At 38.8% G+C, this 16,015-nt stretch overlaps 1 protein-coding gene across 4 annotated transcripts; it reads left to right on the top strand.

Moving 5' to 3' along the window:
• Positions 1-38: 38 nt before the first annotated feature.
• LOC118266664 (chromodomain-helicase-DNA-binding protein Mi-2 homolog) lies at positions 39-15,954 on the top strand. Of its 4 annotated transcripts, none has more exons than XM_035580133.2 (21): positions 39-241; positions 664-734; positions 867-989; positions 3,282-3,426; positions 5,422-5,570; positions 5,906-6,085; positions 6,486-6,680; positions 7,749-7,892; positions 8,289-8,411; positions 8,772-8,947; positions 9,168-9,291; positions 9,483-9,632; positions 9,875-10,044; positions 10,321-10,495; positions 10,607-13,693; positions 13,809-14,147; positions 14,319-14,513; positions 14,810-14,972; positions 15,243-15,388; positions 15,468-15,521; positions 15,678-15,954. In XM_035580133.2, exons 1-20 carry the CDS (start codon positions 205-207, stop codon positions 15,474-15,476), a joined length of 5,901 nt encoding a protein of 1,966 aa, XP_035436026.2. In that variant the 5' UTR covers positions 39-204; the 3' UTR covers positions 15,477-15,521; positions 15,678-15,954. The 4 variants fall into 4 exon arrangements, with proteins under 4 accessions (XP_035436026.2, XP_050558859.1, XP_050558857.1 ...); XM_050702902.1 differs by having other exon boundaries at positions 43-241; positions 5,425-5,570; positions 7,752-7,892; XM_050702900.1 differs by having other exon boundaries at positions 46-241; positions 5,425-5,570.
• The last annotated feature ends 61 nt before the right edge of the window (positions 15,955-16,015 follow it).

Below are 16,015 nucleotides of genomic sequence, written 5' to 3'. Positions count from 1 at the left end.
TATTAAAATATGACAACCCTAAAATTTCTTTTTCCCATTTTTTGAATGTGTGCGAGCGAGACAACAAGTCGCTAGTTTGCCGTGTAGTGACGGCGGCATCAATTTCTGAATTAATTACCATTTGTCGCAAAAACTGCGCGTCCTTTATCTTTTCTAGACCAAAATCTTTAATCTTATTGCAGGTTGTGTTGATTAGTGATCTAAATGGCATCGGATGATGAAGTAGACGGGTCTTTCGCAGGTAAACGTTCAATTTAGCTAGCATGTCATAGGTAAGCCGCGAATAGCGGTATCATGTGTTTACTTGCGGTATAAGCAATTAAAAATTTAGAAAATTTTGGGTTCCGTGACTTAGATTTTGCCACTTAGTATGTTCAAACACAGTGCTATGTGACCAAAGAAGTGTATTTTGAGTGAGTTAATGTTGTATTTGTTATTTTGTGGTTGTAAATATTTTTAAGTGGCAGTTTGTGACAGAAAAGAACATGCGATATCCCCTCATTACTACTTAACAAAATGGACGCCGCCAAACAAAGGGATTAGTGACCTTAGCGTGAGGAGTGTGCTCATGTGGCGAAATGCACTATCGTAAAGGTTTAGCTAGAGTGTTTGTAAGAGGGTGGAGTGGTGGACTGGTTTGACCAGTTTATTGTGAACTTGCAGGCGACGAGGACGTGGAGGAAGGTGAGGGTCAAAATGAGAATTCTGGAGAGAGTGATGAAGCACCACCAAAGGTAATTATAAAATGTGTTATTCATTCATGTTTTGTTAATATTGTTCAGTGAATGGTTGCATGTATTTGTAAACATTTGTCTAACCTACTATTTGCTGTGGGTAAGTTGATGAGCCTGTTTCAATGTTATCAGGAGGACGAAGACTACTCACCTGAAGATGGCAGAAAGAAGAAAAAGGGAAAGAAAAGGAAAGCCCGAGGAGAAGAGAAGAAGGGCAGAAAGAAAAAGAAGAAGCGTAAGAATGAAAGTGAAGAGGTAAGTTTGAACATGTAATTTAAACCCTATGACATTATATTAATGTGTTATATCCCTTGAATGATATGACAGATATAATCAGCAGTGTCATCCAATTTCAATTTGTTTTGATAGGTACTTATTACTCTCAGTTTGATAAAGCGAAACTTTTCCCTAAGTTTATCTTTAGTAAAACATAAACAAGCAGATCTGAAATCTGAACAAGAAGGTTTTCATACACCAACAGTTTGATATAAACATGCCAACTCAAGACACACTCAGATAATTGAATTAAAATGAAATGCCATCAATTACATCACTATGATTTGTTTGTAAAACTTGTCATAACATGATTGTGTGATGTCACCAAAGACAATACAGTTGAACTCAAATATTACAGAATTGTTCTGCATTGTTTCATCTAATGACCCATGCGACTGAATCTTATAATGTCACTAATAGTTTTATAAAACTAGTTGTTGAACCTTTACTTATTTTGGTTACTGCTGATCCCATTTCTGTTAGATTAACTGATATAATATATTTTATGTTATGGAGGATAGGTCATATTATATTTGTTAAAATATTCAAAACTTAACCAGAGGTAGTGAAACAAGACCTTCAAACTAACTGGTTGAAAAACCAGTTTTTCAGCTATATTTATTGTACTTTATGATAGTTTTTAAGATAATAATATTACATGTCTTGCAGTTGATTTTTGTGTTTTTTTAAATAGATAAAAACTAGAGGATTAAAGTTAAGAATTTAAGTAGTTTGTTTTGTTATACCAATCCCTGAAACTGACAGTTGGATTTAAAACAATCCTTTGCATAATGTTAACTTACTATTGAGATACCAGAGTTACTGTTATGATATCAATCATCAATAGCCATCAAATATAAGAAAAAATGTCTCTAAAACTAGTACTCTATGAAAAGTGAAAACAATAGCTAATTCATAACACTAAATATTTATATTTTATTAGTAGCATCCAAATCCACCATGCATTTAGATTCAATATTTTAGTACTTATCATCTTTACTTCACACAAGTGTATTGAGGTCATGGAATATTGTTATCTGGTTACTGATTAGAGATGATATGGCAGGTTTTTCACCTTACTTGGCCACAGCACATCAAGTTATCTCAAATTGACCAAAGACTTTTTTGAGGGGGATATCATCTGAGGCCTGTGCGAGTGTCACACTCTTACTATCTAAAAACCATCCCATTCCTAAACCTAAATAAACCGTAAGGCATCCACACAGGCTCTGGGAAAGACTGTCGGGGCTGGGCAACTAACTGGCTATGTTGCAACTTTCTAACATGCAACAGGCTTGAATCAAATGCAAATGTTGCTCTGGGTTTGGGTATACAGCATCTGTGAAATGGCACATTTGTGTTTATAAATTCATTACATAAAACACAGGACAAGATCTAGTGCCTTTAGTGGATATTTAACTTTATTAACAAAACAATAAGTTATGTAATAAAAGACTATTTATATTTTTGGGGTAACTCAATGTGCTGGTGTTTAATCTGTAAGTACTAGGTATAAAGAAATCTATATTTCCGTCAAAAACACATTACATTATCAGCAGAATCAAGTATTCAATTACTATTGCAGATTTAGTTTTATTGTGTTTGTTTTAATCAGTGCCACCACTTTGAATATGATAAGGTAAAATAGTTTCTATAATGGATTTAAATTACTCCCTTTTATATGAAACTTGCTTTATCCTTTTACATAATAGTTTAAGATTATAAATCTTTATTTTCTCACACATATGATGGAAAACAATCATTAAAACTTCAGTACCTACCTAATCTTTTTGTTCTACATTTTATTTAACATCTGTAATTGCTTGCATAAATTACAAACAGTCTGCAAAAAGTATTGAATACATACATACTTTTTAGATGAGTTGGCAAAGTGCTTTGACCTCTTTTCTCGATTTTGTATAAACAAACATGTTACACCTTGCAAAGTTATCTTAAAGTCGATATTTTTTTTAAAAACAGGTTACAATTGAATTTAATTCAATACTGAGTATACTGACTAATTAGTTGATGTATTATCATACTGAGATGATCATTACATACTTAATGATGTTTCTACAGTTATTTATGTTGAAACTGTCCTATAAAATTTTGGTACATGTTTCGCTATTGGGAGCATGGGCACCGGAGAAAAGTGTCATAAGGTTTTTAAGATTTCAATATCTTGAATAATTATTCTTTATTATAATGAACCACAAGTTACTATTAGTAATTTCTTTTAATTAGTTCTTAATATATTTGTTCTTCTCTTAGGATGAAGACTTTGGCGTTGAGATCGAGGCCGAAGGCGACAGTGACTATGCACTCAGTGCTATGTCTTCCACAAAGAAATCCAGAAAGGGCAGGGGAAGTAAGCACAGCACCCCTGTTGCACCTGCTGCCTCTGATTCAGGATCCAGTAAGTTCCACTTATTACATACACTGTTGTACATAAATTGTGCATCTTATTGTTAACTTTCTGTGTTTTATAAAGTCAAAAACTACTGAAGGCATTTTCATCAGACGAGAGTAATTCTTAAGAAGAATATAATTTTAAAGTTAAAGTATAATTTGTAGACTACTACAGGAAAATCTTCAAACAGAAAGCTAGTAAAATTTTGAGTCATTTTTAGAGTAACTTAAGTGTTCAATTTCGTTGTTATTATAAAATATGAAAATGTTTTAACTTTATTTAGTTTCATGTGTATGACTACCATGAATTACAAGTCATTTTATTAGGCAGACAGTCGCATTGCATTGATTAATAAGAGCCGGCGCCAAAGTGCACACATATACAAACTTAGATGCAAACATCTGTGAAATATGTAAGTGTTAATGGCCTTGGAGCTGCGGACTACCTAGCGGGTTTATCGGGGCTCCGGCTCGAAAAGCAGGAGTAGGAACGGGGTAGTTTTTAGTCAGTAAGAAGAGTCTGACACTCCCTCTGATTTTGCCCCCTCAAAAAAAAAAGTGTTAATGGCCTCATTGACCAGTTTACCTAAATATTAGTGTAACAGCCGTACTCAGAGACATTTAATGATTACTTAAACTATTCCTTAGTAACAATTTTGTTCTGAAAACAATTGCTAAGAACAGGGTTAACAATGATAAGACCATTTAAGACATACTGTTTTTAATTCAATTTATGAAAAGTATCCAAGTAAGTCTATTGGAGACTCCTAGTTACAACATAATATACAAACTTAAAACTTCAAAGTTTGAGCCCAAAGCTATCAGATTTTTTTATTATTTGATTACTGGTTTCATATAGCTATTATTATGTTTTAAAAGTTGTGATATTTCTGGAATGTTCGCGCCCACACTATAATTATGACATAATTTTTAACAGGAAAATAGGATTTGGGATAAACCCCGATTTTAGTTGTTGTTTGTAAACCTATCCTATGTCAGTACACTCACACGTGTGTCATATGAATTACATATAGCAAAAACAGTAAAAAAATCCTTACGGGTTTTTCCGACAACTTAATTAGCAAAAACGCCGCCAGAACATTTGGGGCTGGTTAATGTTAATTCGTAATATATTAAATTGACTTCAGTCTGATGACATAGAAACGCAGAAATGAAAATAAACATCATAATCTTAACTACAATTAATTTCATTTCAATAAAAAAGTTTAAATAACAAAAAATCTTCATATAAATAATAATGTTGACAGAATTCAATTGATTAAATGTTATTGCGCATTAATATTTCAAATAATACCTACACTATAAGTTACATAACTGAAATCTAATCACGCTGTTCTTAGGTTTTACTAAGAATATGAACTACCTACCATTCAAAGTAGGAGGGAACTTAGCAATTTCTAAAGTATACATTGTTTAGTATTCAGGATATGTTTCGTATATAAATAATGCAATGTAATCTCTATATATGTATGTATTTAAATCGGAATTAGCATTGCGTAGTGCAATGACCTCTTCAAGTTTACAATGACCTTGCTCGCTCTATCACGAATCGAGATCGTTATTGCGTCTATCTGTCTATGATTTGTAATGTTTTGCTGTTATGTTGGTAGTACCGTGATTAGTTCTTTTTTTTTAATGCTTTTTTTATGATGATACAGGTATGCGCACTTTGGCGTTAGGTTTCTTTCTCGTTTTGAGCGGGCTTTTTGAAATATTATGTAGGATAAATACGCTCGTCCGATGAATATTTAACAATCAATGCACATATAAAACAATTGACCTAGTCTAGCTAGATTGAACTTATTTAAAATTTTATTTCAACAAGCAGATTTATTTGTTTTTTATGATTTTTAAGTATGATGAATTCAATTAAATTATTTAAGTGGATATCTATAATAACACTTCAATCTCGTTACATTGAAACTACGAGAAATTATTGTTTCGGTTTTATTTTTTGTAATATTATTGTAATTTTCCACAGTAGGTATGCCGACAGTTGAAGAGGTGTGCTCATCATTCGGGCTCTCTGATGTGGACATACAGTATTCAGACGCGGACCTGGAGAATTTGACCTCATACAAGCTGTTCCAGCAACATGTGAGGCCATTACTCGTCAAAGAGAACCCTAAGGTAAGACTTATGGAACATTTTTACCGTATTAAGGACGTCAGATAAGCATAGCATAAAATAATGAAGTTTATTTGTCTATATGTTTAAGTAGTTCATGTTTTATTATTAATTATAAAAAAGTCACAGTGACGTCAAACTGTGGTATCAATTACGTGCTCTGCTAGGTAAAAGAAAAAAAAAAAACACGATGATGTATAATGTTTACGCCGATTTTCCTCCTAGCAAAATAACTCCAATCCAGTAATAGATAAAATAACTAAAGAACTTCCTTATTCAACTATTTACCTCTATATTCTATTAATTGAATAATGTATATGAAAATTCCTCTTGTCTAGGTCCCGGTGTCGAAGCTGATGATGTTAGTCGCGGCGAAATGGCGTCTGTTCTGTGAGACAAACCCCCACCTCAGCAGTGGTACTCCAGCCATGGGATCCGAGGACAATACCAACACGTCCACTACTTCAGACTACGTGCCCAAACCTGGCAGGCCTGGACGTACTCCTAAAGAAGCTAAGGTAATGTTTGCGGAACTATTAAACTTTAGTTGAATATTCATTGAGTTAATTTACTCAATGAATATTCAACAGTTTTGGATAAAAGTGAAATGTTTTTCAGAACTTCTTAAGATCATACAACAGGGTAGACTGCATAAAATCAAAGATGAATTCACTGTAAAGATTAAAAGACTATCCTAATTATTTTGTTCAGTTTCTATACTGGAACAATGAAATGGACCCCAACAACTATCATAATTATTATGAAGTACTGTTACATAGACGGTTTGGTTCAGTTTCTATACTGGAACAATGAAATGGACCTCAACAACTATCATATTATGAAGAATTGTTACATAGGCGGTTTGACTATCTGTCACATAGTCTAGAAGTTTTAATTATAATTCTCAATTCTCTACAGAACGAAGAGGTAATAGAGGAGCCAGAGGAAGAAGAGGAAGAGGAACAGAGTGACGAGGGTGCAGCGGCTCCTCGCAAGAGGGGACGTAAGCCGAAGCACGGCAACACTCCCGCCACGCCGCGCGGGAAGCCAGGCCGCAAGCCTAAAGTGCCCACGCTGAAGATCAAGTTCAGCAAGCGGAAGAGGACTAGCAGTGTGAGTAGCTATTGTTTTTGTCATAATCATCATATTCTATTAATCCAATCTATTAGTTAAATCGGTAGAGCTATTTGAAGAGGTCTGTTAGGACGTATAACACTCCACCGTAGGCCGCATCATCACTTACCATCAGGCGAGATAGCGGCCAAACGTCCGCCCATTTAACATAAAAAACTTACGCTCGAATACTGAAATGCTACTTAATCTTAAGTTGCACTTAAATATCGTCCTATCTCTGTTATTTACAAAAAATTTGTAGGGACAGAACTGTTATTGAGCGCGTCTTAAAATTGAGTGACGTTTGAGTATATGACCATTAATTTAAAAATTGTTTTACTATCCAAAAATGTTATGAATGCGAAATGTATTGATTTGAAAGAAATTATGACAGTCATTTTTAGTAGTCTGAAATACTATATAGGCTGGTATTCTCCATTGTAAAGCGGGCAGAAGCAAACAATTACTTTGGAAATAACAAAAGTTTGTTAGGGTTTTTCTGTACCTAATCAGGATTCTCAGTAATCTACGAATTTTGAAAGGGTGCCTGGTTAATGACAATAGGCTCTTGCTCACCTATTATTACACGGGATTCGTGACATAAATGAAGTTGGTGGTTATAAAAAAACTGTATTCTATCTTAAAGCGCAAACTCGGGTACATAATGAATGTATAATAATGCAGGTTCCTGTGGACTCGCCTAATAAGGAGAAGAATATTCCGTTAGTCGCGCATCTAGTAGCTATGAATGAATAGAGAACAAGTTTTACATTGACTTAAGATTTACGTTTTTATTTTTAAGGTCTTATCAATTATTCATCATTAATTTAACTGTCTTAAAACTGAATGAATGATAAGTTAGTTATAATTGTATTTTATTAAACACTACATTACCATAATTGCTTTCTCAAATAAAACTTACGTGATTTTTTACTTTTTTATAATTACATATTTGTTGATTTTTATATAGTGTAATTTTAATTGATCTCGTTTCGTGGCATACCATTGGTATAAAAAAATGTTGGAATCTATACAGAAATCTATAGGTATGTTTATTATTTGCACTAGGAGGAAGACCAAGAAGGTAGCGCAGTGAACTCAGACTCGGATGCGGAGTTTGAACAGATGTTGGCGGAGGCGGACGAGCCGAAGCCGGCCGCCGCAGCCGCCGAGGACGGGGCGCCGCAGAAGGAAGACGATCCTGCTGTACCGGTAAGATTATATTAACAAGATATTATATTATTATTATATTGCTCCATTGTAGGCCGCATCATCACTTACCATCAGGCGAGATAGCGGCCAAACGTCGGCCCATTTAACATAAAAAAAAAACAAATATTTTGTTACATATTTACTTTGAATAGAGTTCGTTACTATAGATAGTGCTCTATGTTCTGCAAGTTACTAATTTTCGAGGTACAAAATAAAGTTTGGTTTTGTTAGTCATCAATATTAGACTTATCCTAAACAATGCCAAGATGTCCCATTATCTTGACGATGCAAAACAAAAAATACGTATTGTAGTAAAACACAATAAACAATTGTAATAACTTCTATATTTATGTTTCAAGTAAATCAAATATGAATTCGGGTCATTCTCTTTTCCAGCAACCCAAAAAGAAGGCAAAGACCAAGATTGGTAATAAGAGCAAAAAGAAGAAGAAATTGAAGACTACAAATAAATTCCCTGACGGTGCAGAGGGAGAACATGAACACCAGGATTATTGTGAGGTTCGTATACACTGTGTGCTGATGACACAGACATTTATTACACAACTAGCAAACCCGGCGAACTCTGTTTCGCCACCTTCGGTTTCGATTATTTTATGAAATGGCGCTATATGTGAAACACGATTTTCCCTGTCTTTCTGCTTTTCTCTTGAATTTTTTCCTTAATTTTCTTTGCTATAAACCTCACGGAGCCCGAGATCATTCCAACGAATGTAAAAGCGTGGAATTCGGTTCGTGCGTTCTGGAGTTATGTTACGTCAGGAAGGAAACCCGACTTATTTTTATTACTGCACAATGCTAAAATAAAAGTGTTCCTACGAGTTTTCTACATTAATTCAACACTCTCCCTCAATTCTGCAGGTGTGTCAACAAGGTGGTGAGATTATCCTTTGTGATACTTGCCCCCGAGCATACCACTTGGTATGTCTCGAACCAGAACTGGAGGAGACTCCCGAGGGACGCTGGTCTTGTCCACACTGCGAGGCTGAGGGCAACCAGGACCAGGAAGATGATGACGAGCATCAGGAGTTTTGCAGGTAAAAACAAACTAAACATACAGTATTTTACATAATAGCTTTATCTGCCCTATTACTGCGACAAGTCTCTAAGGATTTAGTAGTAATATGCACTAAAATATTGATGACCTAAAATACAAATTATGTAAATTCTAAGCTCGCAAAATTGTTACCTTTCCTAGTGAGGCAATTTGAAATTGTTTCTTTATCTGTATATTCATTGTAATTTGAATTATTTCAGAATCTGCAAGGATGGCGGTGAACTATTGTGCTGTGACTCTTGCCCTTCAGCTTACCATCGGTTCTGTCTCAATCCACCGCTTGAGGAGGTGCCAGATGGAGAGTGGAAGTGCCCTAGATGTAGTGTAAGTATACATAACTTTACTATGAAACTTTATATTAAATACTTAACAAATTCACAAAGGCATTTTTTAAATTCTCTTTTAGTGATAGCGAAATTTGAATAGAAAGTCTTTCGATGATACATATCCTAGAACTATGACATTTATTTATTATCATACTATACCATAACTAATATGACTATATATATTTCCAGTGTCCACCGTTAGAAGGGAAAGTGGCGAAGATATTGACATGGCGGTGGAAGGAACAGTCAGCCAAGTCGAAGGCTCCGCGCTCGCGAGAGTTCTTCGTCAAGTGGCATGATAGGTCCTACTGGCATTGCAGCTGGATATCTGAACTACAAGTGAGTGAACATAACGCATAACAGAAAATAATAATAGGACTAAGCTAAAATATTGTGTAAGACACACTATTGATCTAAAAGTTGGCAGAGATGGCCAAAACTAAGGTCACCTTATGTAACTTTGATTTTACTTATGTTAATATTCTTGTATTAGGTTAACATTCTATGTCATAGCCAACATTTAAAATATTATCTTTCACATGTTGTAATCATGTACTCATTGTTTTCTTTTAACATTTCAGTTGGACGTGTTCCACCCCCTTATGTACCGGTATTACATGCGGAAATCGGACCTGGAGGAGCCACCTAAGCTAGAGGAGCCATTAGATGAACGTGACGGACGAGTCAAGAGACTCAGGGACAAGCAAGATCAGGACGCTGATGAGAAGTTACTTGAGGAGAAGTATTACAGGTGAGATAAAACTGTTTTGCTGAAAATTGTACTGAATGTTCAGTGTAACAGAGTTTAATGTTGTAGAGCCTGGTGAATTTAAAAGAAATGAGAATGTGGTGTTAGTTTAGCTGATCCCTGTAAAACTGGACGAACCTATTCAAAGCACCGTATTTATATTATTCTCCCACAAACCACACCAAACACTCAGATTTACATAACACAATAATTGTGCTCTGAAAACAGCATTCACTATTGTTTTCTTCGATTCACTATTCTAATGAAATTGTGTTTCAGATATGGCGTGAAACCAGAGTGGTTGGTGGTGCACCGAGTGATCAACCATCGCACGTCGCGCGACGGAACCACGTACTATCTCGTCAAGTGGAGGGATCTGTCCTACGACCAGGCCACATGGGAGTCCGAGAATGCAGACATTGCTGGACTCAAGAATGCCATTGAATATTATCAGGTTAGTATTGTACTCTTCCACTAAAAGTCTGTTTGTTCACAATATATCAATTTTGTTATCGTGATATCTTTTCGGAACACCAAGTTTATAGTCTCCGCTTTTCAATTCCAGGATATGCGAGCCTACATTACTTCTGAAGGCAAGACAAAGGGAACTAAAGGCAAGAAGGCAGGACGTAAGAGCAAGAACAAGGACATTATTGACGAGGACGACAGCAGCGGCGCTCTGCAAATGAAACCCAAGAAATACAACCCACCGCCAGACCGCCCCACCACTAACCTCAACAAGAAATACGAAGACCAACCACCATTTGTATATGAAACTGGCATGCAGCTCCATCCATATCAGCTGGAAGGTCTCAACTGGTTGCGGTATTCCTGGGGACAGGGCATCGACACTATTCTTGCCGACGAGATGGGTCTCGGAAAGACTATCCAAACTGTCACATTCCTTTACTCGCTGTTCAAGGAAGGACACTGCAAGGGCCCCTTCCTTGTGTCAGTACCTCTCTCTACTATCATCAACTGGGAGAGAGAGTTCGAACTGTGGGCCCCAGATCTCTATTGTATCACATACGTCGGCGACAAAGACTCCAGGGCCGTCATCAGAGAGAATGAACTGACTTTCGATGATGGCGCCAACAGGGGCGGCCGACCTTCTAAGATCAAGTCTCAAGTTAAATTCAACGTACTACTAACGTCCTACGAGTTGATATCTATTGACGCTACCTGTCTGGGGTCTATCGAGTGGTCGGTGCTGGTGGTGGACGAGGCGCACAGACTCAAGAGTAATCAGTCAAAGTTCTTCAGGCTGTTGGCTGGTTACCACATCAACTACAAGCTACTACTCACTGGAACACCATTGCAGAACAATTTGGAAGAATTGTTCCATCTGCTAAATTTCTTAAATAAAGACAAATTCAATGATCTCGCCGCATTCCAGAATGAATTTGCCGACGTGTCTAAGGAAGAGCAGGTGAAGAGGCTTCACGAGATGTTGGGCCCGCACATGCTGCGACGTCTCAAGGCTGATGTACTCAAGAACATGCCTACCAAATCAGAGTTCATTGTGCGAGTAGAGTTATCACCCATGCAGAAGAAGTACTACAAGTATATTCTGACGAGGAACTACGAGGCCCTGAACCCCAAGAGTGGTGGACAAACTGTCTCACTACTTAACGTCATGATGGATCTAAAGAAGTGCTGTAATCATCCGTACCTGTTCCCGGTGGCGGCCGAGGAGGCTCCGCTTGGCCCTCACGGAAACTATGATACTCAGGCTTTAGTCAAGGCGTCGGGCAAACTAGTTCTCATGTCTAAAATGTTGAGGCAACTCAAGGAACAAGGACACAGAGTGCTGATCTTCTCTCAGATGACAAAAATGTTGGACATCCTCGAAGATTTCTTGGAGGGAGAAGGTTATAAATATGAAAGAATTGACGGTGGTATTACTGGTACAATCCGTCAGGAAGCTATCGACAGATTCAATGCTCCTGGCGCGCAACAGTTTGTGTTCTTACTGTCGACTCGGGCTGGTGGTCTGGGTATTAACTTGGCCACAGCCGACACTGTCATTATTTATGACTCTGACTGGAATCCTCACAACGACATCCAGGCGTTCTCGCGTGCGCATCGTATCGGACAGGCCAATAAGGTCATGATCTACCGTTTCGTAACGCGCAACAGTGTCGAGGAGAGAGTTACACAAGTAGCTAAAAGGAAAATGATGTTGACTCACTTGGTCGTACGACCAGGTATGGGCGGTAAAGGCGCTAACTTTACTAAACAAGAATTGGACGATATCTTGAGGTTCGGTACTGAAGAATTGTTCAAAGAAGAAGAAGGAAAAGAGGAAGCTATTCATTATGACGATAAGGCTGTCGGAGAGTTGTTAGATCGTTCCAAGGAGGGAATAGAACAGAAAGAATCTTGGGCCAACGAGTACCTTAGTTCGTTCAAAGTCGCTAGTTATTCTACAAAGGAAGGAGACGGCGAGGAAGAAGTGGACACGGAAATCATCAAACAAGAAGCTGAGAACACCGACCCCGCGTACTGGATCAAACTGCTCAGGCATCATTACGAACAGCACCAAGAGGACCAGGCGAGGACTCTTGGTAAAGGCAAGCGAGTGCGCAAACAAGTCAATTACAACGACGGTATCGTCGCGCAGACCGAGAACAGGGAGGACAGCACGTGGCAGGAGAACGGCTCGGACTACAACTCCGACTTCTCCCAGGGCAGCGAGGACGACAAGGAGGATGACGACTTTGACGAGAAGAACGACAACGGCGAGCTCCTCAGCCGGCGCAGCAAGCGTCGCCTGGAGCGGCGCGACGAGCGCGACCGCCCGCTGCCGCCGCTACTGGCGCGCGTCGGGGGGAACATGGAGGTGCTCGGCTTCAACGCTCGCCAGCGGAAGTCCTTCCTCAACGCCATCATGCGGTATGGCATGCCGCCGCAGGATGCATTCAACTCGCAGTGGCTAGTCAGGGATCTAAGGGGCAAGTCCGAGCGGAACTTCAAGGCATACGTCTCGCTCTTTATGCGACATCTCTGCGAACCCGGCGCTGATAACGCCGAGAACTTTGCTGACGGCGTGCCGAGAGAGGGCTTGTCCAGGCAACACGTATTGACGCGAATCGGAGTGATGAGTTTGATTAGGAAGAAAGTGCAAGAATTCGAACATATTAACGGGTATTACAGCATGCCGGAGATGATCCGCAAGCCTGTGGAGCCTGTGAAGTCGACTACGGGCGAGAGTGCGGCGCCGTCCCCTGCGCCGTCCACGGCGACCCCGATCACGTCGGCCGCGCCGTCCCCGGCACCCACACAGGTTGCTCAGACGTTAGGACAGGCCGCTACTCCCGGTGGCTCCGAGAAAGATGACAAAGAAGAGATTAAAGAGGAAAAATCAGAGAAGGACGTCAAAGAAAAGGACGAGCCGATGGATACGAGTGACATTAAAGAAGAAACTGTCGATGAAAAGGAATCACCTAAAGAGAAATCAGAAGACAGTAAGGATGGTGAGAGACGCATGTCGGTGGACGAGGAGCCCAAGGACGACGAGAAATCTAATGACAAGAAGGAGGAGAAGGAACTGAAGGTGAAGGAGGACAAGGAAGAAGTAGATAAGAAAGAAGACGCTAAGAGTGATAAGGCCGAGTCTGAGGCCTCTGAGAAGCCGAAAGATGAGAAGAAGGTAAATTATCTGTTTTTATAATGTTAATATCGTAAAAGATTCTCTCTGTAATAATTAATACATTTCTAAAAACTAATGTAAAGTGAATAAATAAAACAATGTAAACTTTTCGCAGGATGATGACGACGACGACGTAGTACTAGTGAAGGAAGACGAAGATCTGAAGGTGGAGCGTCGCAAGTTCATGTTCAACATCGCGGACGGAGGGTTCACGGAGCTGCACACTCTGTGGCTGAACGAGGAGCGCGCCGCGGCGCCGGGCCGCGAGTATGAGATCTGGCACCGCCGCCACGACTACTGGCTGCTGGCCGGCATCGTCACGCACGGCTACGGCCGCTGGCAGGACATACAGAACGACCTGCGCTTCGCCATCATCAACGAGCCCTTCAAGATGGATGTCGGCAAAGGGAACTTCTTGGAAATCAAGAACAAATTCCTAGCTAGGCGTTTTAAGGTGAGTTTCATTCAACATTTGAAGAGTATTTTGATATTGTAGAAGTAATCAGATACAACATTAACTTTATCGAGACATTGACCTTCTCACAGAGAAAGTACTTCTTGAATCTTATATGTTAAGCAATGCAGTTCACTGCAACTACTAAGATCTCAATTTTATTCCTTCCAGCTTCTAGAACAAGCGTTAGTGATCGAGGAACAACTTCGTCGTGCGGCATACCTGAACTTGACCCAGGATCCGAACCACCCTGCCATGTCGCTGAATGCGCGCTTCGCAGAGGTCGAATGCTTGGCCGAGTCGCATCAGCATCTCAGCAAGGAGTCACTGGCTGGCAACAAACCTGCTAATGCTGTATTGCACAAGGTAAGGATGAGATTGAAGATAGTTTTGAAGAGTTAGAGCTAGCTATTAGACCACAAAATAACCTGAACTATATTTTCTATTTCAAAAGTACTGTAATGTTTTACCATATCTCATGTGTTATTTATATTCATAATCGTTTTTCAGTTTGTAACGACTAAATCAGTATTGATGCACTGCCATTGAGACTGACTGACTGTACTAGACAGAACTACAGATACATTTTTTAGACACAATATTTATGAAACTTATGTCTTGAAATTATAAAATAACTAATTAACTGATTATATTTTCTCCAGGTACTAAATCAACTGGAGGAGCTGCTATCGGACATGAAGTCCGACGTGTCCCGCCTGCCCGCGACGTTAGCGCGCATCCCGCCCGTCGCGCAACGGCTGCAGATGTCGGAGCGGTCCATACTGTCCCGACTAGCTGCCACGGCCGGCAACCCTGTGCCAGCTGGTAAGATATTTTTATTTTATCTATCAAGTGTTTTATAATGCTCGCAAGTGACTGGACTCCAAAGTCTTTTAGTAAGGTGTTGATTACTGTCAATTGAATCTGCTCCGTCGTGTCAATTTATCCCACAAAAAAATATCAGTTTAAGAATGTAGGTAATAGAGAACGAAATTATGTAAATTCGAAACGTTTTTGTGTTTGTTATTTGCACTACCTACTCTGACCCTTACATAGGGACTTATTCTGTATACTAATCTGTTATGTGTGTTCCAGCGCAAATGGCCCAGTTCCCGGCGGGCTTCCAGGCGGGCGGGTCGCTGCCCGGGTTCTCCCCGGCGGCGGCGGCGGCGGCCAACTTCTCCAACTTCCGCCCCCAGTACTCCGTGCCCGGACAACCTACTTCCAGTGGATCCTCTAATGTCAGTATTTCACCTTATGCTTATTCAATGTGACTTTGAAAGTTGACCTTTTACTAATTTGTTTCTCTTTCCCTTTCAGAAATCATAAGCTCCATAACTTATACAACATAATTCAACTTGAAAAATTTTGCAGGTATTAAATATTTCCCTTTTCACTTAAATAGTAAATTTATAGTTTGTATCTTTCAATAATTAGCAATTTAACATACATTAGTAGTTAATTTACGATACAGTGGTGAATGTGGTAGAATGTCTGACGTTATAATGAAATATAAATTATTTGTTTTAGTGAGCGGCTAATTGGTCACATAGATGAATTATGTTAGGTGTAATCTTTCCAAGATTCCTGTTCCACCTTGGGTTTGAAGTGATAATCTTAGTGTATTAGTGCAGTTAGGTAACATATACAAATACTACGTCATTTTGATGCAGAACTCACAATATTATTTATTTCATCCTGATCTGTATGAATCTTGTTTATTGTGTAAGTGATTGTGGAATTTTAAGAAAACCTATTTTTAATTTACCAAAAATGAAAATTGAATAAATCGTATCGTTTAAGTGATTGTTCGTGTATTTTATTTTGTACACCTTATTTTATCCCAACAGATTTGATTATTACTCCTA

This window comes from Spodoptera frugiperda, chromosome 23 (assembly GCF_023101765.2).
Source record: "Spodoptera frugiperda isolate SF20-4 chromosome 23, AGI-APGP_CSIRO_Sfru_2.0, whole genome shotgun sequence".
NCBI lineage: Eukaryota > Metazoa > Arthropoda > Insecta > Lepidoptera > Noctuidae > Spodoptera > Spodoptera frugiperda.
Note: the sequence above shows the minus strand (reverse complement) of the source record. Positions and strands in the feature narration are given on the sequence as shown.

Bases quoted from the DNA above. Each gene is read 5' to 3' on its own strand.
- LOC118266664 (XM_035580133.2), top strand. From the start codon at position 205: ATGGCATCGGATGATGAAGTAGACGGGTCTTTCGCAG. The intron at 990-3,281 runs GTAAGTTTGAAC...TTCTTCTCTTAG, and splicing joins GTAAGAATGAAAGTGAAGAG to GATGAAGACTTTGGCGTTGA. The intron at 14,148-14,318 runs GTGAGTTTCATT...TATTCCTTCCAG, and splicing joins TCCTAGCTAGGCGTTTTAAG to CTTCTAGAACAAGCGTTAGT.